Source organism: Equus przewalskii, chromosome 7 (assembly GCF_037783145.1).
Source record: "Equus przewalskii isolate Varuska chromosome 7, EquPr2, whole genome shotgun sequence".
Lineage (NCBI taxonomy): Eukaryota > Metazoa > Chordata > Mammalia > Perissodactyla > Equidae > Equus > Equus przewalskii.
Genome location: NC_091837.1, coordinates 47,218,312 through 47,242,636, shown reverse-complemented (window position 1 = coordinate 47,242,636; position 24,325 = coordinate 47,218,312). Strand labels below are relative to the sequence as shown.

Genomic DNA, 24,325 nt, shown 5'->3' with positions numbered 1-24,325 from the left:
AGGCTCTATGCCCTACATTGTAAGGGACTCAGTGCAGGATGTGACATTGCCTGTGCTCCCAAGGAATTTTCTAGATTGTAGTTCTGGATTGTGTGGTTGGCACAGTGTGTGACGTCACTTTTCTTCTCAAAAACCCAAAGTGGCTCCTCACTGTCTACATCAGTCCAAATTCCTTATAATAGCAGTAAACCTCCTCCTTCCTACCCTTCCAGGTTTGTTTTCAGTGACCTGGCACACACTGATAATATAGCCAAGTTGGACTGGTCGCCCTTTGAGCCCTGCCCCTCAGCCTCTGTTCACCTTAGTCTCTGCCTCTGGAAGGGTGCTTCTTCTCTCATGCCCAGGCTTAAAAGCCTGGCTCAAAACTAACCTTTTCCATGAAACCTTCTGAGGGCCTCTCACCTGCGTAAGGCCCCACTTGGACCCCAGTTTCACAGTCTCGTTTGGACTTCGCCTCAGATGCTTACTGTTCAGTGGATTGTAGCTATTTGTATATTTCTCTCTTCTCCCCTCTTAGATTACTCTTTTTTTTGAGGACAGGGATCACCTGTCCTTTATGAGCCCGGCAATGTGGCCGTGCAAACAGGAAGGGCTCAAAAAACATTTGTGAGACTAAACTGAATGATAGAGACATAAAAGAAAGTTTAACATGAGGTAGTAACTTATGAGATGCAAGGGTGAGATACAGTTAAGTACTTTGGGAAGGGAGAAAAGAGAAACCATTTGGGGCTGGGACAGTCAGGGGCAGAGGATCCTGAGGAGGTGCGACACGCTATCAACTTTCCTTTTAGTTTCTATGAAAAATTGGAAATGATTTAATGCAAACTCTGCGTAGGCCTCTTATCAAGATGTCCTAAAGTTGGATCAGCGCCAACAGCAACTGCCACTTCCTGCCACTTGGGTCGTGTTCTGATACCTACAGTAAGCTGCACATCTGGCTTCTTTTCCAGAAGAACCATGTCACCAGGTAGGCCAAAGGACTTGATTTGGTAAGTGAGGAAGCCACCATATGAGGAAACCTAAAATTGAAACAATAGGATCAACAGCACAAGCATTTACAGAGACTATGGCAGTATTAAACCACACAAAAAGTACATAGGCACATAAGATTTGGAAAGATACACAGTCAACCTGTTAACAGTGGTCATCTCTAGAGAATGGAATTGAAAATAGTATTTTAACTTTCTACTCTATAACATTTTATATCAATTAAAATGTTTAGCATGAACATGACTGAGTTTTACATGCAAGAAGAAACTTCTATTAAAAAGAAAAATAACAGTCACAGAGAAAAAGATATCTCTTTAATCTAGATGACTACTAAATTCAAATGTTCATTTAATTCCTAGCTATTCTAAGAAATCTAGGGCATTGGTTCCTTATTTATCTGACACAATTGATTAATATCTCACAAAACGAACCTCTAAAAGTAAATTTTCAAAAAAACTTCCCCTGAGAGCAGATGGTGACTATTATGCGTTCTCCTGGGTACATAAGCCATCTCTGATTACTCCATTAGGTAGACAGACCTTCTCTCAGTGCTTCGTAAATAGCATGATGGAGGCGGAGATGTGGAGGTGAGTGATCAAGGTTTCCTGACAGCAACTTCACCTCTGGTCCTGATACCCACCACCCTTAAAGTAAAAACGAATCAAGAAGGAAGGAGTAACCGGGGGATGGAAGTCAGAGGTAACATCACCTCAGCGCAGGCAGCGCAAAGTACCCCTACTGGAGAATGCAGATAACTCAGAGCCGGGGAGAAAGAGCAGCACTGCCGGGCTCCCAACCCACTGAAGTTCCTCCCTAGAAGCTACAACCTGAAAAAGCTTCACATTATGACCTTAGAGTCTGGAAGAATTCCAAGCAACATCTTGAGTCATCTTACTGAGATTACGTATTGCCTTTTTGACGGGCTGAGGTGGTTTTAAAAATATGTCCATAAATTCTTTGATACGCTGGCCTGCAAGAGATGGAGCTTAATTCCCCTCCCCAAGGGTGGGCTGAGACTTTGCGACTGGCTTCTAATGAACAGAAAATGGCAGAAGTGGGGGTATATCATTTCTGAAATCAGGTTATAAAAAGATTGCAGCTTCTCTCTTGAGTTTTTCAGTCTCTCTTTATCTGTCTATCTATCAGTCATCTATCTACCTATCTATCTCTATCTCTGTCAGTTCTTTAGAGGAAGCCAGCTGCCATGTCATGAGGACCCTCAGGTAGCCATGGAGGGCCTCATGTAATGCAGAACTGATGCCTCTGGCCAACAGCCAGCAAGGAACAGAGGCCTGCTGACAACCATGGGGGTGAGCCTGGAGGTGCATCCTCCAGTCCCAGATGGCCATAGCCCTGGCTGACCGCTTGACTGAAACCTCATGAGAGACCCTGAGCCACTCACTCCTAGATTCCTGATCCACGGAAACTGTGCAAGATAATAACTGTTGGCTGCTTTAAGCTGCAAAGTTTGGGGGCAATTTGTTACCCAGTAATAGAGAACCAGTACCTGGGCTCACCATGTGGAGGTGAGCAGAGTACCACGTGTGGGAGAAGTGGGGTTACATGAAAGAAGCAACGTTCCCCACACTGGAAGGTCAAAACCCATAGTGCTCTAAGCAGAAGACAGAATTAGAGACCTCAGGCAGACAAGGCCCTCTTATTCAGTCATTCTAAAGGTGAGAATATGGTATCACCTGAGCCCGACCCTGTGAAACCCACCCCTTCTCAAAAGCTCTGCCCTATGCCCCTAGGTGCATATGTCACCTGACGATGTTTCTGCAGGGGCCCACACTCCTGTCCTCGTAAATGAGTGTGGCCGGCCAGGCTCTGGAATAACAATTTATGCAGCAAAGGAAGAGCAACTAGTTTCTAAGCTCCCTGAGGAGGATCTAACTAACCACACATGATTCTGCTAATGAAATCGGAGCACTGCTGGATCCTGCACTTCTTTTAATAAGCTCATGAGTCACTTTTCAGCTTTTGTTTTCCTGACAAGGAGCCTTTCTTCTGCTTAACAACAAAGAATTCTCAGCATTGGCATTTAAAAGCAGACGTGTCCTATTTGAAAGAGATATTATTTAAATGGTTATTTCCCTAGAAGAAAATTCTTCGTCATTAAGTAAAAATCGAGAAAAACATGGTCCATGGCTTCGTTTGCTGGTGAGCTAACGCGTGGTGTACCTGAGGCTCGGACATTCTCAGCCCTCCAAGCAGGAGGCAGCATCTCTTCTGCATTTGTAGTTAACCTAATTTCTTCAGTTTTAGTAACCTGAACTTTCTGATGCTTCCTTCCAGACACCCAGTAAACAATGCTCACACAGGGATGGAGGAGGCACAGTGAGGGTTCGGAGGAACAAAGGGACATCGTTACCTTGTCCCCCAGGTAGGAAAGAGGTGCGACCCAGGACGCACTGTGAACTGTTGAGGGCAGCTCCTGGAGGTCAGCAACCACACTGCTGCTGCCCGGGTTGAAGGAGACAGGGATGTCTGCTCTGTCGGCCGTCTCCAGGCGCCAGCCCCTCATATCCACAAACTGCAACACAGAAGCAAGGGATGGAAACGTGTGCCTGTGGCTCCTCTGGCAATGGCTGAATTATGCAGAATAGAAAGACCCATGGGGTGGCCATCATCCTTCAAAGGCTCCCTTTATGTGTCTCCTCTTGCGCTTGCCCTCAGACTCCCATGACAGAGCCCTCACCTGCTGCTGCCCCCGTCTGACCCATTGCAACCAGGAATTCTCGGGGGGCAGAGACCAACGTATGTGGGATTTATCTTTGGATCCCAGTGCACATCCTGGTTCCTGACACTTAGTAGGCATTCGAATAAGTGTTCGAATAGTGCATAAATAAATGTATGAATAATAACTAGGACTGTAGGCACATTTTAATGGTGAGCTTCTTATAGAGCAAATATGATGTGGAATACAGTGGCCTGCTATCTTTTTCTCTAAATGGAGAATCATAATTAAATATTTCCCTGGTCGTAAAGGAAGTCAGGAGTTAAATTATGACAAGGCACAGGTCAGGAATAATGCTTCTGGGTTCCCTTGGGGTAAGCAGAGGAGACCTCAGAGTGGATTAACAAAGTATTTTTTTCCAATTACAAGCCTGAGCTCATTTCAGGAGGCAGGCAGTAAATATATAGAATAATCTTTCTTTGACTACTTCTTGGACATAAGACATTACTCACACAAAGAAAGCAAGTATGAGACACCTGGCTCATGGCATAATGAAGGCAACGAAGTTTCAGTTTCATGGAATTAATTTAAAAGGCGCCAAAAAAAAAGACGTGGTAAAATAGGTGAGAAGGAAAGTAAAAAAGAAAGACGACAAGCAGCTAAGAAGAAACAAGTGGGAAGAACGAGAAACTCCGTTTATTACTGAGTGTTCGTGGAGCATCTCTATAATGTTCCAGATCCTGCTCTAGGCCCTGGGAATGTGTCGAGGAGCTTCCATGCTAGTGTGGAGGAAGGCAGATTATAAACAAATTTTAGTACTAAATGTATAACACGTCACGGAGTGATAAATGCTGTTAAGCACACTGCACAAAGAAGGGGAGGGCACAGACAGTGTAGGGAGTGGGGAAGTAGGGTCCCTCTGAGCACTGGACCTTGAGCAGAGACCTGACAAACTGAGGGACTGAGCATGAGGACATCTGTGGAAGGAATGAGCAGGCTGAGGAACATACGAAAAATCCACAACCCTCATGTTTCATGCCAATTCATTTCTTCTTCATTTAGAAATAGTAAATAAATCCAAAAAGACTCTAATTCCTTGCATACCTTTGCTCTTCTTTTATGTGTACTGTGACAATGATTATTTACTCCAAAACAGAAGCAGCTGGTACAGCCCTTGGGATTTGCTGGGTCCAAGTAGAATGATCCTTCTCGACACACATTACATTCTGTACCTTCCACATTTTCCTGTTGCAGGAAAACCCAAATCAAGAGATCATTTCTTCAAAGGTTCCCTGATTGCAGTTAGCCACTTGTACAAATTAAATACCAGTAGAAGATGTGAGAACATGGATGTTAACAAAACATTAAGATACAAAATTGTTAAGCTTTTATACCACATTAATTGTTTAAACTTTTATACCACACACCAATAGAAGAGAGAATTTCCTAAATTTCGTAAATTGCCTCTTGGCATCTTGAAGGCAGGAATTAACACCAGAAGGATTCACAATACAGGGGAACCAATTCATCCCACTTACTGCTACCTCAAAACATCTGTGACGACTTGGGAGCTCCCCTACAAGCTGGTAGAACCCCTTGGAGCAGAGGTCATTAACCTGGGGTCCATGGGCCAGGAATAGGCTTCAGAAGAAGCTATGAACAGGAGTTTTGTTTTTGAAATTGCAGACAAAAGTTTGTGTCGATTTTTCTGGAGAGGGTCTGTACCTATCATCAGATTCTTAAGGAGGTCTGCAGCCCCTCCAAAGGATGAGAGGGTGGAAGGGGTCTTCTCTTCTAACTAGTTCTATCAAGTGAGAATGACTATAAAATGCTACACACATTGTGGAAATCTATTACGGGTCATCCCATTTCCCACATATTTCTATATGTTGACTCAATATGAAGAACTTCCATACTGCAGCAGCTGACATCCCTGGCATTGCACATTCTGTCTTACCTTGCAGAGGCAAGCCCCGGTCCCAGGGTCACAGACTGCTGGCTCAGTCCCATCTCTGTTGCAGTGGCAGGGAATGCACTCGGGGAAGTGGTAAAACCCGGAGGCACATCGGTCACATTGCCGCCCTGTGATCCTGGGCTTGCATCTGTACCCAGAGCAAAGGAAGCAAAAGTTATCATCTCTCTACGCACAGCTCTCAAGTCCAGCTACCCTGCACAGAGCAGTTGCTGTAACAGACCAGTTAAATAGACACAGTGCCTGCCCACAGGGTGCTTATAGTCCCAGGCAGGATGCAGAGAAGCAGATAAAAGGCACTTACACAAAGCAGGTCAAGATGACCATCATCTTGATGATGAAGGGTGTCAAAAGGAACCAAGTTCCAGATATAAAATAAGTAGGTCATGGGGATGTAATATACAGCCTGGTGACTATAGTTAATAATACTATCTTATATATTTGAAAGTTGCTAAGAAAGATTTATTAAAAATTCTCATCATGAGGAAAAATATTTTGTAACTATGTACAGTGATGATGTTAACTAAACCTATTGTATAATCATCTCACAACATATACAAATATCAAATTACTGTGTTGTACAACTGAAACTAATATGATGTTATCTGTCAATTATACCTCAATTCAAACAAAGAGATGACCATCATGGACAGTGCATCCTGAGGGGCAGGCTCAGTGCGAGGCTCTGGGGGGTGAGGACAGACATGGCCCCTAAGAATGAAGAGCTCCCATAGATAAGTGTTGAGGTAGAAATGTGAACAATATACATACAGGGTCTAAGGGGGTGGTGGTGAGAGGAGCAGCAGCTGACCCAGCCTCCCTGGGGGAGGTGATGCTTAAGCTGGACCTAAAATGTCAAGTATTGTGGGCTAGGAGGTGGGATGGGTGTTCCAGACACGAGGCACAGAGGGGAAACCACCTGGTGAACGCAGGGAATACAAGTGTGCTGCTGCTGGGGCAGACGTACAAGCAGGGGCTGCTGAATCACGAGCCTAAAGAGGTAGGCAGGAGCCAGCTCATGTGGATGGAAGTGCTGGGCACTGTGACAATGTCTGTGGCAGTGGACACAGAGGCCCGCGCCCTGAAGGCGGACTGGCTGGAGTTCTAGGCCCAGCTCTCACGCTCATTAGATCTATTATCTTAGCAAGTTATTGAACTTCTCAAGCCTTCTTTTTCTCATCTGTAGGGAGGGGAAATGATAGCTGCTGCCTCAAGGACTGCTGTGGAGACAGATGAAGAAGTGCCAGGGACAGGGCAAGCCCTCAAACAAGGTATTGTCATTTTGAAAAGCTTTTAAAGAGGAAAGCGTGTGGTTGGATGTGTGTGAAGGTGAGCCGAGCAGGTCAATTCTGCAGCCAGCTGTTGAGTCAGGAGGGAGATGAGGGGGCTGAATCGGGCAGAGGTATTTGGAATGAAGAGGAGGAATAGGGACCAAAACTATTTTGGGGTGAGGTTGCTGGGACTTGTAATGCTCTGGATGAAAGGGATAGAAGGAAGAGAAGGCAAGGAAGAATCCCAGTTGTCCAGCTCAAGTGACAGAGTGGATTCTGGGGCCTCATGTAAAGCTGGGAATGAAGGCACAGGGTAGGTAGGGAGGGAGACAATGGGCAGACCTGGTGGGAGTCCAGGGGGCAATCGCCTGTATGGCCTAGGCACTGAGGAAGATTCCAGGGGGGAGCTCTGAGCCATCAGCAGGTACATGTACCTGAAGCACAAGAGTGGATGAGAAAACACAAAAGGCTGATGGAGTGAGAAGAGCAGTGGGCTGCCAGCAGAACCGAGAAGCCCAACATCCAAGGGGAGGGAGGAGAGGAAGAGGAAGTGGGTGCCAGCTTCCGTAGCTCAGTCACGGAGCTCCACAGCTGAAGTCTGGTGGGTTCCACACACTGATCCTTTTTTGTGGCTCTAAAGAAAGCATTAGGAAGTGTGCTTTTTGTTGGCATAGAGGGAGTACAATACTTCATTAACTTGCTGTCAAATGTAAGTTATCAACTATCTCTTCATACCTATTAAAATATCTTACCCCAGTGACCATGCGAGAAAGATAAACTTTATATCCCAGTAAGCTGGCCTTTGGTAAATATCTGCCCATAACCAGATAAAGGATTTTGTACTTGACTGAGAACACAAACTTGTGACCAGGTGGCCTAGGTTTAAATCCCATCTCTACCACTTACTGGATGTAGAAAACTGAGTAAGTTACTCTCTTTACAACTGAGTCTCCTCTTCCGTAAAAATGGAGATCATAATACTACTTCACAGGATTGTTGTGAGAATGAAATAAAATAATAAATGTTTAAACTTTAGAACAGTGCCATGAACACGTTGGCTAAGGGGAGCAGATGGGTGTCCCTTTATCCCACTGCCCACACCTAAAAAGGTAAAATCAGTTTCACCTGCAAGGCCTGCTGACAAATCAAATGTTATTTCAGCTCTTCCCAGCCCCACCCCCCTCATCTTCCTCCCTACCTGAGATCTGCAGAAATTATTTTTGTAAAGAAGAAAATATTCTCCAAAGAACACCTGCAGCACTGCAGATGGAGAGGGTAAATGCTCTGCTTGGAGCGATCACTCTAGTGCAGTGGCTTGTATACTCTGCGGGGGGGTCTGGGACCCTTCTGGGAAGCTGGATAAACTGTGGGCTATCTTCTGAGAAAAGTACTTCCCACCTACCCACAGATAACATTCTCTCTCTCTCCCTCTTTTGCTCTCTCTCACGCGCACGTGTGTACATACACACACACTCTTGTTTACACATGAAATTTTGCATTCACTATCAGAGGGTTCCTGGGCACAGATTAACAACACCTACTCTCTTCTTGTGAATCTCAGACTAGAAGCAATCAGACAGTCTGGCAAAAGAAATGACTGTTCCCAGAGGATTCCCTATTTCTGGAGGGAGCAGCGAGTGTGGAGCACAAGAATGTGGGCTGTCTAGAGATGGGAAAGAAGAGAGTACAGATAACCCTTCCAAATAACATCATGAAGAAGAGGAAGCTTAGATAAGAAGAGGAACTTTGGCGATGAGCTGACTTAGACTGGGGTGGACTCTACTCCTCTCACCTGGAAGGGAGGAAAGGGCGCTGTGCATGGACAATGTTGTTGTTGTCACAAAGTGTCAGCTGGGAAGCTTGGCATCCCAAGGTCCAGGACAGTTCTTTTAGCAAACATCCCAGGCATTAATTGCATGCTGGAGTCAAACAAGCAACTCAGATATTGAATGTCATTGATGGACATTGCTGGACAAAGCTGAGAGTGGCCTGGACCTGGGCCTTGAAGGTGAGGACAGGCAGATGGGAGCCTATGTTTTATATTTTCACGTCATTGGAAAAGAAGGAACAGGAGTATTTTGCAGGGAGGGCAGTTGTGGAAGCTGCTCCTTGAGACAAGGAGAAATGGAAGCACAATCATTACTTGTCTGCCTCTTTATTTCAGAACACATGTGAGATGATGTGGTGGAGAAGACAGGTGGGCTGAGAGGATATGACCACATCAGTAATATAAGATAAAGCTCTGGGCTGCGATTAGCATGTAAGTAGCAACTGAGAGCATAGGAGTGGATGAGAAAAAGCAAAAAGCTGTGCAGAGTGATAACAGTACTGGCCTGTGAGCTAAAAACTCTGAGAAGCCCAGTTGGGACTGATAGACAAGGGTTAACCAAAACATGGAGAATATAATGTCTAGATTCCTGAGTAATGCAATGCTTAGAGCATTGAGCATATGAAACCTGTGCAAAAACAACCAACCGAAGGAGTTTTTGGTGGTGCTATGACAACAGAGAATAAAAAGGAAACTTCCTTTTCAAAGTCTGGCTGAACATCTTTTAAAAACAACCTGAAGTCACCCTGACCTTGGCACACTTCTCCAGGGAGATGCTCTGCTACTCAAAGAGCTGCCCTCGCTGCAAAAGCAAGAGGTTCCAGCAGATGCTGCCTGGAGGTGCAGAACGGCAGCACCGGGGATGCAGGTCATGTGAAGTCATCTCTGATGCAGTGGGCTCATGGCCAAATGTTATGCAATAACATCTGTGTGTGTTTGGGTGCTCACTGTGTCTCACAGACAACAAGAAAATCAGGCGTTAGGGTGAACTCTATCCTTTGCTGATTGAACACTGTGGGTCCCTTAATATTACTCTCACGTCAAAGTCCTAATTTAGAATCCAAAGTCTACCTTATTCATTCATTTATTCATTCAATAATTATTGAGTGCCTTCTATATATACATCCCTGTGTTAAGGGACAGGAGAGAGAGGGGACAAATTAGAATAAGTCAGTGTTGACCTCGGTACGTTTTCACTGAGGACATAGGACATAGACAGGCACAAAGTTAGGTAATCACATGAGAGATGCATAGCTAAGCATTAAACTTGCTTTAGGCAATGAGAAGATGAGGATATCTCCGTGGACTTGTAGAAGGCTTCATGCCTTCTTTGAGCTTGAACTTGAAGGATAAGTACAATTTGGGGGTAACAGAAGAGTGGGGAAGCAGGCCTTTCACAACCACAGAACTGAACATATGCAAAACATGTTTAGAGGAAGTGAGAAAACCAAGCCAGAGAAAAAAAGGCTTAAGTTAGGATAGATGGGGGTCAGGTTACCACAGAAAGTTGGCCTTTATCCTATTAGACAATGGGGAGTTGAAGAAGGTTCTAGCACCAAGAGTGATGTGATGGAAGTGGTATCGGGCAGTGCCATGTGCCCCCACAGCAGCCTGCACACACTATGGTGCCACGACACTGCATTGTTGTTATTGATAGTCCCCTATCAGACTGTGACCTTGTATTAGGAGGCATGTGTGCCTTCTGCACAAAGCACAATTTCCAAACTGGAGTAGGTGCTAGACACAGTTTGAGTGATGAAACATATTGCTATTTAACAAGATAGAATGTAAGGCAAAAGAAAAGTTCACAAGGAACTGAGGCAAGTGTTTCACCATGGTTTAAAAGAAATATACACCAAGAAGATAAAATCATAAACAAATATGCATTTATCAACATTGTCTCAAGTTTTGTAGAGTAATAGCTCTATGCATTCATGACAAAATTAAGGGGAAAATAAATGTTTAAATCCTAGTATGATTTTGTATTTAGCATATTCCTCTTTGATTAAGGAGAAAAGGCAGGCAGGCAGGCGGGAAAGAAGAAAGAAAGGAAGAAGGAGCGAGTAAACGAGGAAAAGGCAGGTCAATTAGGTGACCATCAATACCATTCAAACATGAAGCGGTAAAAGGACTTAACCAGGGTGGCAGCAAGCCATGGAAAGGAAGGGGGATGATATACACCTTTCCAGAAGTCAACACCTGATTGAATGTAGGGAAAAGGGCTTGATTCTAGGATGATACTGGAATTTCAGGCTTTGGGGACCAGGAGGAGGCTGTCACCATTCAGTAGAATTTTTTTTGATTAGCCCCGAGCTAACTGCTGCCAATCCTCCTCTTTTTTCTGAGGAAGACTGGCCCTGAGCTAACATCCGTGCCCATCTTCCTCTACTTTGTATGTGGGATGCCTGCCACAGAGTGGCTTGCCAAGCAGTGCCATATCTGCACCCGGGATCTGAACCGGCGAACCCCGGGCTGCCGAAGCTGAACGTGTGCACTTAACCACTGCGCCGCCGGGCTGGCTCCAGAAATTTAAAAATACAAAGAAAGAAATGGCTTCATAGGCAAGACAATGACATGGGTTTCAGATATGGGGCTAGAGTTGCAGAATTCTGGAGTTGTAAGGGCCCTCAAAGATCATCTAATCTAACACTTCATTATATATATGAGGGGACAGGAGCTCAAAGAGTCCAGGGACTTGTCGGAGGCCACCTAAGTAAAGCCAGGAAGAGAGCTCAGGTCGAACTGATTTGCAATGAAGGTGCAATAAACCAGCCAACAAGGAGAGGGCTGAGCTTTGGATCTCGGAATCACCCAGGAGCCGGGCTGGTTGAAGGCAGGAGAATGGCTGGGGTTTCAAGGGGACAAATACAGAGGGAAGGAGGTGGATAGCTAAGTCCTTGTCAAATAATAATGATAACAGCTAATACTTATTGGGTGCTGGTGTGTCTCAGGTACTGTTCTGAGGGTTTCTGCATAGGATATGTAATCCTCTAAAGAACTTCCTGAGGCAGGTGCCTCTAGTATCCCTATTTTAAAGATGAAGAAATAAGGCACAGAGAGGAGACATAACATGTTGGGGTCACCCAGATAGTGAGTGCACAACCTTGCGCAAACTCATATCACATGTCCTCTCAGTCTGCGGGCAGAAGGAGGAGCTTGAAGCAGTGAAATAGCCAGGGAAGGATCATTCTGAGAGAGAGAGAAAGATGCTCATGTTACAGAAAATGAAGGAGGACAGAGGGAATGCAGGTGAGAACTTTGAGCTCCGTGTGTGTGGCAGGAGCCCCATCCGCCCTGCTCACCATGTGCAAGCACCCACACCCTGCCTATGCACTCCTGTTATTCCATGAGGGGCATCAAAGGAGTTGCTTCTTCAAGTTGTTTTGGCTCATGGATTTATGCCTAGCCAGAGACACTTCTGTTCCAAGAAGGCCAAGTCTATGACCTGTCTAGTATTTTGTTTTTCCATCTAACACAAACATTTGGTAAATCTGTGAGAAGTGGCTGAGATAGAGATCTCCTCAAAGCCTTTTCTTTTGCTACTGCTTTTCTGAAAAGGCACGCCTGTACACATGGCTTCAGTGGATGTCCAGGTGGACTGCCATCTCCTTTAATAGATCTTAAAATAGCCTGAATGTGGTCGACATCATGATAGTTTTTTAAAGCAGTGATTCTCAGCTTCCTTGTATTTGTCACTGATTGATAAAATCTTCTGAGGATATTCTAGCCCTTCTGCTGGTTCAAAGAATCTAATGGCATAATCTCTCATTATTAAAAACAGATGCAAATGTACTTTTTCATTGCTACCATATCTGATTAAATTACTGTGTTGCTATAAAAAAATAAAAATTTGATCAAGATAAGCATCTTTAAGATCTCAATCTAGATAGAGTTGGTCAAAATAATGGACTTTTTGGCATTTATACAATATAATTTTGCAGTAGTTTTTATGATACAGAGATTGAAGAAGAAATAGAATCAGAAGTTTAAACTTAGGAGGGAAGTTAGAGATGATTTTACCAAACTTCATTATATAGATTAGGAAACTGAGACCCCGGAAGGCAAAGTGACTTGCCCGGAGTGTCCTAGCTGGTTCATGACAAAGGTGACTCAAGAACTCAGTTCTCACTCCAACATAAGATATGGCTCCAACTTAATTTATTCCTAATTGTCTCTAAAATTACAATACCAGTTTTAATTCAGTAAAGATTGAGTATTGTGGATTGCTACAATCATTTTTTGTAATTCATTTTAAAGTAGATTAATTGTATAATAGTTTGATTTTCTCTTAGTATGATATACTTTAACATCTATAAATAGTCAAATAAAATTTAAAAATTTTTAAACTTTGTGATGTGATAATTTGTCCAACCACAAGAGTCTGCTGTATAATTGAGAAAGGATGTGTTTTTTAATTGAAAATTCTAAGTATCTTTGATTACTTCTTTTACATGAACTGTAGGTTCCTCTAAACACATTCTTCATTTTCATTAGGAAATTTTCTTGGACGAATAAAGCGTTCTTTCCTTTCATATTTTCTAAAGAAATATTCTTAAGTAATCAAAAGGTTTTTCAGCATCCACACTGGAATTATCATGGGCAATCTGTGCAATTGACAGTCGTGTAACAAACTGAAAGTTTTTCTTACATTATCTGCCAAGGGCCTTTCACGACAAATCCACTTTGACCACAGACAGATGTGTCATTCCATTGGGTTATTGCAGTCTCTTTGGTAACGCCAAGATAAGCAACTTCACATCTTTGTTTAGGTGTGATAGAGGCCAGTGGAATTCCATTCCTGTTGACCTTCTCTCAGGTTTGGGCAAAATAATAGAACATGAGTCCTGAGTTAGGAATCTTCCAGTCCTCTAAATTGTCATTGACTAGTGAAGGTTTGTTAAACACTCTTCAGAATTTGTACCTAAAATACTCTGGTAAATCTATCTCCCATAGATGGTAGCTTAACTGATTGTTACAATTTTTAATGCATTCTCGGTTTCCTTTTGCTGTGGCAGCAGCATTGAGAAACAGTGTGTGAGAGTCTGTTTGCAACAGTTTGTTCTGTCGACCAGCTACGCCCTTTTAAAACCCTCCCCTTAGTTCTCAGAGAGTGAATTCTCTGCTTCTCCCGCCTGAAAACTGCTTCTCCATCTCACTGCCTCCTTTGTGGCCTCTGATTAAACAGAGGTACCCCTTCCGGGACCCACACCTGGTTTTCCCTCCTGTGTGTCCCCATCTTCTCCTTGGGGGCCTCACTCGCTCTAACCTATGCACACAGTTCCCAAACCTCCTTCTCCAGCCCCAAACTCTTCACTTGGATGTTCTGCCTTCAAAAGAAAAACACTTTTGTAGTCATTACAGGAAAACAGAAATTTGCTGGACTTTCCTGCACTTATTTTGCGGCTTAGTAAGTTTTTATTTTTAATTGGATATGGCGGCACTGTAATGTTTTCAGTATTTAGGGCTGTGGGTATCTTAATGCAGCTATGATTGGTGCTGCGACAGAATCCTGGGCTCCAACCGCAGCCAGGATTTCCATTTCCTAATAACCATTCCATGTCCTCTGTTTATCTTCCTTTCCTGCTCTTCCACCTGGTTTCTTCTTTATTTTCCCAATGCTATGCATTGCTTATTCTGCCGTTCAAATGGAACCTTGCTCTTTCAGGCCTTTTAATATCCAGATTCCTGCCATAATACCCCTGGAGTGAGCAAAGGATTTTAATGCTAAGACCTCCCCCTCTGCTCATCCTACTTATTTGTCAGACTTCTCTTTCCTCTGAAGGATCTGTGCAAACCAATCCCACATAAAGACGCTGGATTATTTCCTTTGATTTGTTCTTCAAATATATTAGAATGAAAACAATTCTTCCTAATTCAACCTGTTTCCCTTTTTACAACTCCCTGGAGTCCCTTTTCTGAAGCCAGTTCAATTTCTACAGTTTCCTTTGGTCTGGTAGATGTCCTGGGGAGCTCTGAGGATTATTTTGTGTTTCAGACTGAAGAACTTGCTGAAGTGTTTCAACAGCAACAGACTAGCTTGGTCGACTGTCTTTTGACTGTTGTTCTAACCCTCCTGTGCCCACCTTTTCAAACCCGAGATGGCACATCTTGTCAGTATTGGTCTTCCAGCTTCACGGAGAGAAATGTTCCATTCTCATTATCCTTGCAGTTTCCATTGAGAGACACACATTTTATTTACAAACGCTTTGGAGCTCTAGTGTCAAATGTTTATGACTATCAGTTTCCTGTCAATGAAAGAATTTTGTTTTTCAAGAAAGGGAGTCTGGCTCCTATGGGAACACAAAAAGGGAGAGGTCAGTGGTAAGGGAAGGATGGGAAGTTGAAGTGAAATATTTTCTATTTGAGGGAAGAAGGCCTTGGCAGAGGTAGAAAATAACAAGATGAAAAGCATAGTGGGGCTGTTAGCTGGGAAAGGAAAAATGATACCCATCAATGAAAGAGTAGAAGAAAAACAGATGTAATGGGAGCAAAGACAGCTGGGTGAAATGAAGAGGACGGTGGAGGAGATGCTGAGAGGAATGCCAAACAATCCAGCTGAAATTAGGCAGCACGGCCATGTGACAGAGCAGATCTCCAAGGTTTCACTGTTTGACTAGCTACTTTTTGGCAAGGGTTGAAACAGAGGGATGGAGGCAATTTTCCCTGGAGAGGCAAACCTAGATCAGAAATGAAGTCACAGGACTACACGCAACTTCTCCTCCTCTCTCCTTTCTATAAAGTTGGTTGGGTCATGAGTGGCACTTATAGGTCCCTTTAGCTTCCCACTTATCCATCTTCTCCAGCTACAAGACCGCAAGCAACTCCTGGGCACTGAGCCTCTTTTTATTCTGTAGCATTCCCGCAGGTCCTGGTAGAAGTCTGTGCTTCCACACTAAGTGCCATTCTCTCATACATCAGTAACTTACTGGAAATAAGTTAGAGATTTTCACAGGCCCACAGGTGCATTCGGGCCACAATGCAGAGCCTTCGGTAATGAACTAAGAGCCTGACTTCCTTCCAGAGAATAGCTCAAGCACTGGAGGGAATAGAACCTAATAAATGTTAATTAATTGTGATGAAAACTCTCTAGATATCACCTCAAAATTAATGTGCAAATCACCTTCAGTTTAGGCTCTCTGTTTGAGAAGGATGAGTGACTGAGTTGACTCAGGAAGGACTCACGCCTGTGGTTTTAAAGACTTGGAATGTTTCATGACTCAAGTTCTGAGTCAGCTTCTTACAAGGTGCGGGTAGTAGCACAAAGGAATTGTTAGGCACTGGGCAATAATTAAGGTGTGGTTAAGGGTCTTTCCTTAGAAAAATGAACATCACTGCTATAGAGAGTTGAATTTTGTCTCCAAAAAGATACGTTCAAGTTCTAACCCCCAGTACCTGAGAATGTGATCTTATTTGGAAATAGGATCTTTGCAGACACAATCAAGTTAAGATGAGGTCATACTGGAGTAAAGTGAGCCGTTATCCAAGGGTATCCTTATAAGAAGAGACACAGAGACAGAATGCCATGTGAAGACAGAGGCAGAGAGTGGATCGATGTGTCTACAAGTCAAGGAGCTCCAAAGACTGCCGGCTACACCTGAAGCTAAGAGAGAGCCATGGAACGGGTTCTCTCCTAGACTCTTTAGAAACAGCGTGGCACTGTCAACACCTTGATTTCAAACTTGCAGCCCTGAGAACTGTGAGAGAATAGGCTGCTGCTGTTTTAAGCCACGCAGTTTGTGGTAATTTGTTACAGGAGCCACAGGAAATGAACACAGCTGCCCTCCAGCAGCATCAGCCCTCCCAGCTCTCACAGGGGCACAGCCCCCCTAACAACCATGTGCCTGAGGGCGTGTGTGCGGGCGGGAGTGGGGTCGATGGTGAATCACATGCTTTCTCCTGCACGCTGCCAAGCCGGCCTGGACTCTAGAAGCTCTGGCTCAGTCTTCCTGCCATATATCCTCCCAGCTAATTCTTTCCAGCCTCTTCTTCTAGGACAATGGATTCTGTTTTTCATCCTCTGTAGCTACTCCCTAGTCCTGCTGAGATCAATGGCATCATGTGACACTAACATCTAGTTTCCAATGTAGAGCCCGACCCACTGAACCGAACCTCTTGACAACACAGCATCCGTCTGAGCGATGTTCGCCACTCATCTCTTAGCAGTTATGCACTGGACCTCTCGGTGGTTCCCCCAAGGGCAGCCCTACTCTCAGGCGGGCTCTCCAGCACGTACCTGCCCACCCTGCCTCCATCCCCACTGGCAACCAAGCCCCACTGTGGAGGCCCTGGCACTCCTTCTATAACTGAGTTAGGCAAGCCCGAGGATTTCAGACTTTGTCATGCACTGTCCTTAACAAAACTGCCAGCTAGCCCTAGAATGAAGTCCCAACCTAAATACACATGGACAGGGACTCACCACAAGCTGATACAGGAGAAGAAACTGATAACTCCATTATGATACATCATGGCACACACTGAGAAGGATGCTGGAGTAAATGGGCAAGGCTGCTTGTGGCCTGAGGCGATTGGCCATTTGCCCACACAGGCTCTGCCTGGCTACCCCAAACATGAGGGGACCAGTTATCCCACACATGCAATCCATCCTGGGTGGAGCTCCCCCCACAGGTGGACACAGTGCAGTCCTTGGATCTGAGAGAAGTGGGAAGTAATGACGATCAGTGTGTGGGCAACGGCATCTTCCCTTCCTGTAACATAACATACCAGCTCACCTGCACTGCCCATGGTCCCTGTCGCACTCCGGGGTGGCAGCCTCAAGGGTGCCCCTCCTGGAACAGTTGCAGCCTTCGCAGCCGGCCAGGGGGTGGAAGCTGAAGGAGTGCGTCTCACACACTTCACACTGGGGTCTGACGGTGCGGGGAGGGCAGAGGCATTTACCTGTCATCTCCTCACAAAGGTGCTGGCCACAGCTGCATGCTGACCAGGGGACAAAGAGAAACAGTGTAGGGTTAGATGCTGCCTGACCTACAGCAGGACTGCACCAACTGCCAGGATTTCCAGAAGCCTCCAGGGGTCTGGGAGAAACATCTTGCTTCCTTTTGCTATGGCGTTATCGATTGTGGTTGATCTGATAGGCCCATTTCTTGGGGCCAAGACCAACCATACCAAATTCTCATGGCAGATACAGTGTGTGAATGCTGAAGGAGGCACAGCTGGACCTACTGGCACCAAGGTAAATACTCAAAGGAACCCAGTGAGCTCAGGTATGTGCCATTCCAACGTGCAGCCTCTTGTTCATCAGAGGTTGCTGTTCCTCACAGGCTCCGTGAAGTGGCTCCACATCAGGGAGGGGAGCCTGGGGCACTGAGCCCAGGGTCAGGGTAAGGTGCTGCAGCAGCGTCCTCACTAGGCAAAGGCTGGTCTCCACGTGGGGACTATCTACATCACACCTGCACCCTTTCCTGCCCCCTCAGGGCTTGGGCTGACTCTGTCTCGGGCTGACTCTGTCTCAGGCCGCAGGACGGTTTCAGATAAAGATCCATGGGCTTCGTTCAGTGACTACTATGCCCCTGTGGCCCTGGCTCTCCTCCTGTCTCACCTCAGTTTTGGTTAAGCTGCAAGAACCGAAGGGGCTTCCACTAGGGAGGAGGTTGAGCTGTCCAATATTTTGCCTCTTAAGGCTACTTACATTCACCTTCTTTGCCAAATGCATGGGTCACATAGCATGGGAAACACAAATATTTATCTGCTAGAACCTTGTTACTCTGAGTGTGGTCCATGGACCAGCGGCTTGGGCATCCTCTGAGTGGTTATAAGAAATGCAGGCTGTCAGGCCCCAGTCCAGGCCTCCTGAATCAGAATCTGCATTTTCACAAGATCCCCGGGCCAGTCTTTAGCACAGTGAAATTCGAGAAGCCCTGCCCTGGAAGAGCATCATCCACCAGGGACCAGAGATGACCTCAGATGACTCGAACGTGCACTTACGCTTGCAGTGTGGGAATCCGTAATAACCCGTTCGACAGCGGGTACACTGCCGCCCAATGATGTTGGGCCGGCACGGGCACTGCCCGCCCTCTGGGCTGCAGTGATGGCCAATGGACCCGGTGGGGTGGCACTCACAAGGCAGTGCACCGTTGTGGTAAAGGGCCACCAGGGACCTGGTGGAGTTCTTGCAGAATACGGAGGCTGTTTGGGGGCTGTGGAGACAAAAACAACTCATGGTGATATCTCGGCAGGTGCACCCAGAAACCGTCCCAACCATCCCCTTCCCACGTGCTGCACCAAGGAGTGTTTTCGGGGAAGGTCTCTGGCTCTGAAGTTTGGGAAGAAATGGGAGAATACCCCACTCCTGGACTCACAGCCGGTGACAGCCACCCCTTCCCCCACCCATCCACTCCAGACCACGTCACAGGACCGATGGGTGAGATCTTTGGGTGGCTGGAATAAAAGGGTGAAAATTCACCTATAGGATGAGTTGTATGGTATGTAGATTATATCTCAATAAAGCTGTTACAGAAAAAATTACACCTATATGTGTAATGATACACCAGTAATAATAATAATGAGGAAGAGGAGGCAAATTACCAACATTTGTTGAATGCTATGTGTTAGAAGTTTCACCTACATCTTACTTTACCTCACAACCACCCAATTTCACAGACAAGGCACCTGAGGCTCCTAGAAGTTAAGCAACATACACAAGGCCACAGAGCTATGAAGTGGCAGAGCAGGTATGCCAATCCATAGCTGTTTGACTTCAGAGAGTCTGCTCTTAATTTTCTATATAGGAGGCTTCTGCCTACCAGGGCCCCCAGGAGCTCCGGGGTTCCTTAGGAAACCTACTAAAGGGCAAGATGGGTCTGCAGAAGAGAATGGCAGGGGCCAATACTCAGGGCTGCCCAGGCTCTTGGCATTCAGGGACCCAAGGAGAGAGAATGGGGAGGTCCAAGTCTCTGTGACACTCCCACTCAGTCAGATGGCAAAGGAGAGTGGGGATCAGGGCTGTCATCCTTCTGAGTGGAGGATGCCCTGTGTGGTATCTTTTAGAAATCTGAGTTGGCCAAGAGGAAGCAGCAAAGAGGAAAAGAAACTCCTAAGCAGCCCATGAGTCTCAGCTTGGAGGGGAACCTCTGTTGAGATCCAGGTTGAGAACAGCAATCCTGCCCAGATGTGCCTGGTGAGGTGTGCTGTAGGATGGTGTGTGCAGAGGAAGAGCATCTCCATCCCCAGACCCGGGACTCACTGCTACTCCCTTGGGCACCAAGAACAGGACAGACCCAAGGGACAGCCCCTCCCCAGGCCTTGCTGGAATGGGGGAAAGCCTCATGCATTCCAGGGCCTTTCCACAAAGTGATACTTACTCCGTATAAAAACTGTTTCCTCCACAATTGGCGATAAACTCGAATGACTTGTTCACTGATTTTTTATGAAGTATTTGGTAATCGTAATTCTCCGCAGGCACCACTAGAACACGGACCTAAAGGAAACCCATTAGTATGTCTTTGGATTTCCAATAACAGGGCACACCAACAGCTATGCATTACACTTTCTCTGTGCTAAGATTGACGTTCTTTATCATTAAGTCCAAGACCAGATGAAACAGGATTTATGAAAAATAGTCACAAGAAACAACCCTAAGCCAGTGTTCAAGGCTCAACACACAGTTCCTATGTAGGAAATGATACTGAGTGCAGGGGCAGACCCCTTGGAGTGTGGCTCACGAAGCAGCAGCCTCAAGCGCTGGGCAGGGACAGAAGACCTCAGGGGTAAGGAGGGGCCTGTTAGGGTGGCCAGGGCCCCAAGCGATCCATGCCTGGGATGCCTCTGGATCTCCAGGGCTTGCTATTTTGCATTTTTAAAGGTGAGCAAACTGCAATGGCAGCACCAAAGGGGAAACTCATACTGTGGCTTGCCCATGAAGTTTACATCCTCTCTGAAACTCTATCATGGATAATTATAGCCCCAGTCTTTAAAAGTACTGTTTGGTTCTCTGTACCCATATAAATCAGACTATGCCAGTAACAAATGCTGTAGGAAAGGTCAAAACATCTTTGTCAACTACTCACCAACTTGCAGCTTACAGAGTCTATTGCTGTCATGTTATTCAATTCAATAAACATTTGCCAGGCACCACACACCAGGCGGTATTCAGGCACAGGGCGTACAAAGAATAAAGTCAGGTTCTATCCTCAGGAAGATGACAGCCTTGGAGAAAGAAGGAGGCACGAGCAAGGAACTAGAGGGCCACAGAGCAGAGCCTGGGCAGTGCTTCTTGGCTCTCTGGAAGGCTGTACCAGCATTGGGTACATAGATCACCATCCTATCAACCAAGGCAATGAACAGGGTAGGGGGCGTGGGGGCTGTGCAGGTAACAGGCTAAGTCTGAGGGACTTGTAAGACCTCTGGCTATCGAGATATGCAGCAGATGGTCCCACATTGGGCCTGAAGCTCAGGAAAGATCAGAGATGAATTCTCAGATGTGGGTGTCACTTCCACAGAGGAGAGAACAGAATCAACAGGCACGGATGACGGTTTCCAAAGGGAACTGAAAGAAAGGAGGCTCAGCATTGAACCGAGGGAACTCCAACATATGGGGATGACGGGAAAGGGAAAATCACTGGAGGAGCACCAGAGAAAGTGGGAAAAACCAAGAGAAAGTAGCTATGGAAACCAAAAAAGAAAGTTTTAAAAACAAAGGAGTGTTAAATGCTTCAGAGAGAAACCAGCCAGACGAGGAGTGAGGAGGGGATGCTGCAGAATGAGACGCTCACCAGAGCTTATCGCAGGGCAGCTTTTTCTGCCTATTTGCTTCTCTGTTATTCTGATTTCCCTTGATTTTAACTGTCATACTCCCTTTTATTAAAAAAAAAATGGAGGCTGCAATTTAAACCTTTTTCTATAAATATGACTTTAATTCCTTGCAGGAATTATTGCCATGAGCCAAACGACAGACAGAACAGCTGACCAAGGCAACCCCATAAGGAGCAAGCTGAGGGACAAGGAGAACGCACCAATACTAAGGGCCTCCCTTCTGGAACCTTCACAGTCACGGCCACCTCAGGCTCTGAGATGTCAAACTCAACCTGATCTTCAGCGATCACTTGGTCCCAGCAGCCAAGCACATGGGGGCAAAAAGAGGCACGAAAGACACCTGGGGACAGGGAGAGCGGAGTTTCTGTCAGACCACTGCAAGGACAGGCCATGCGGGTAGCCACGGGATGCTTGCTGTGGCTCACCTGCCCGTGGCCGCCCTCTGTCCACCGACACCTGCGCAGGAAACGTTGGGTGTGCCGGCTGATAAAAATGGATGACAAAGACGTATCGGCCCCCGTGCGGGACGAGTCCTCTCAGGGTCATTTGGTTCTAGGAGGAAGAAAGAGGAAAAAAATCTCCTCAAGCTGCAGAGCTACATATAATTAGAATCACAGGATATTTAGAGGTTAAAAACCAAAACAACCTAGGTATTTACCCAAGTGATGTGAAAATCTATGTTCACACAAAACCTTCACTTAAATGTTTATAGCAGCTTAGCCTGTAATCACAAACACTGGAAACAAACCAAATGTTTCTCAGCTGCAGACTGTGGTACAACCACAAGTGATGTTGGAGGGAGCGTGATTTGGTCCAGTCGTTTTGGAAAACTGGCAGTGTCCACCAAAGTTGAACACATAACTGAGCAACTGCACTCCTAGGAGTGTACAGTAGGTCTGCCAAAAGGCTGTACCAGAATGCTCCCAGCACTCGAGGACTACTTGTAATAACCATATAATAGAGGGTCAGACTCCATTTTTGATGTTTGACCATGGACAGTTTTCCAGTCCATCACTCACCTTCCGTCTTTGGCCCTGCACCTAGACAAGCCAGCAAGAAAGCCCCGGTGCTCATTCCTTGGCACGGGTGGGAAGTTCCAACCACACAAATTCTAGACCCTGGGACAGGGAGCTGGCACTCTGGACTCCCCCCCAACCCCTCCCCCTGCCCAAGCCCAACTTTTGCTCAAGCTTGAGTGTGAGCCCTGCTCTCCCCAAAAAGCCTCACTATGTGAGTAATAAGTCTTTTCAACCCCTCAAAAAAAACTACAAGAATAACAACAACAATAAAAGATTATCTTCCAGAGAACAGTGACTTGGAGAAGGTAAGTAACTTGCTAAAGGTCATATGCAATTCTGACAGCAAAACGAGGACTAGAACTCTATTGCGATTTCAGTTCATTTCCCCCTACTATTCTAGGCTGCCTTTCCCGTATGGGATCTTATTAAATTGTCTCTCTCAGATCCTGTTAATTTCCTAACTCGATCCAATGTGAACTGACAGGAGACATCTCTAGGATTAAAAAGACATAATATTCAGAACAAACATTAAGTCCTGCAATTTTGTAGTTTACAGTGAATAAAATGCATTCCCTTACTATATTTCATCTTTGTGCTCTAGATGATTAATCAATTGATGAGAAATGAGAATGTCCTGCCTGCAAGGCACTGTGCTGGTACAGTTAGGGATGCAAAACAATTTGTTAGCCACAGCAGCTTTCTAAAAGTGCTTACGTTCCAACTCGGGAAGATAATCAATAAACTCAACAGTGTGAAATAGCAGTAGCCCATGAAAATACGAGGCATCACAAGATGGACCATGAAAAACTGCCAAATGACTGTAGACACAGACGCAGGAAAGAGAGAGAGCATCAGGGTGAGGTGGTCACAGACAGGATTAACTGGCTGCCTCACGTCTGGGATTCTCCTCAGTTGAGAGTAGAGGTGCTCAAACTTTAGAGGCATCTGAATCCCCTGGAGGGTTTGTTGAAACACAGATCCCTGGGTCCCACCCCCAGAGTTTCTGATTCAGTAGTTCTGGGGTGGGCCTGCAAATCTGTATTTCTAACAAGTACCCAGGTGAGGCGGATGCTATGGTTAGAGCCACACTTTGAAAACCACTGATTTAGAAACAATACACTCAAGGGGAGTCCTACCTGTGGTGCCTTCAAGGTGACTCCAGTAACAACACTGGCAGAAGGTGAAGGGTCCTGGGGCAGGAGAGGGTAAGACTCACCACTCGGGACATCCAAAATTAGTGCTGTGGGAGGAGTTTCAGGGGCCAGGGAGACACAAGTGGCACTGAAAAATAGAATATTAAAACACGACCAAAATTGGAAGAACTGTCCATTGATGAAGATACAGACTCTGAGTTTAAGACCCTGTAAGCAGCAAAAGGATCCAGTCTCGAGAGAACCACAGGATTGTGGAGATCTTTATACATAGATACTGCGTGCAGTGAATTGGCCAAGTGTATTCCAGCCATCTGCTCAATACAATGAGCTAAAACGGAAAGCAAATCTTAATTCTGAAGGAAAGTAAGCTAGACAGAAACTTATTGGAACTTCCCTTTCTAGAACTGAAATTCACTAAGTGAGATGAATGCAATGAAACACTACTATTCACCTCTGAACATAAATGGTGACACAAAATTATACAAAAACAAAGACAACAAATACACATCATTTCTTTTAGGCATGGCCAGATTTCATTGTCTTGGTGGTTTCTATACTCTTAACCATATGCACAAAGTTTCACGACTGTGTCTATAAATTATTTCTGAATCTATATCAAAACAACCCTCCCCAAACCCCAATAATC

The 24,325-nt window shown here is 45.5% G+C and overlaps 1 protein-coding gene across 3 annotated transcripts in view; it reads right to left on the bottom strand.

The window, feature by feature from the left end:
• Positions 1–24,325, bottom strand: part of LAMA3 (laminin subunit alpha 3) — a 258,466-nt gene that overhangs the window by 85,661 nt on the left and 148,480 nt on the right. For all 3 annotated transcript variants that reach the window (XM_070629807.1, XM_070629808.1, XM_070629809.1), the window contains 10 exons: positions 23,662–23,806; positions 21,932–22,058; positions 21,707–21,846; positions 20,057–20,172; positions 18,681–18,892; positions 17,468–17,672; positions 5,625–5,769; positions 4,772–4,912; positions 3,362–3,523; positions 921–1,019 (listed from right to left, as the gene is read on the bottom strand). In XM_070629807.1, the coding sequence (XP_070485908.1) occupies positions 921–1,019; positions 3,362–3,523; positions 4,772–4,912; positions 5,625–5,769; positions 17,468–17,672; positions 18,681–18,892; positions 20,057–20,172; positions 21,707–21,846; positions 21,932–22,058; positions 23,662–23,806 (1,492 nt within the window). The remainder of the gene's footprint in view (positions 1–920; positions 1,020–3,361; positions 3,524–4,771; positions 4,913–5,624; positions 5,770–17,467; positions 17,673–18,680; positions 18,893–20,056; positions 20,173–21,706; positions 21,847–21,931; positions 22,059–23,661; positions 23,807–24,325) is intronic.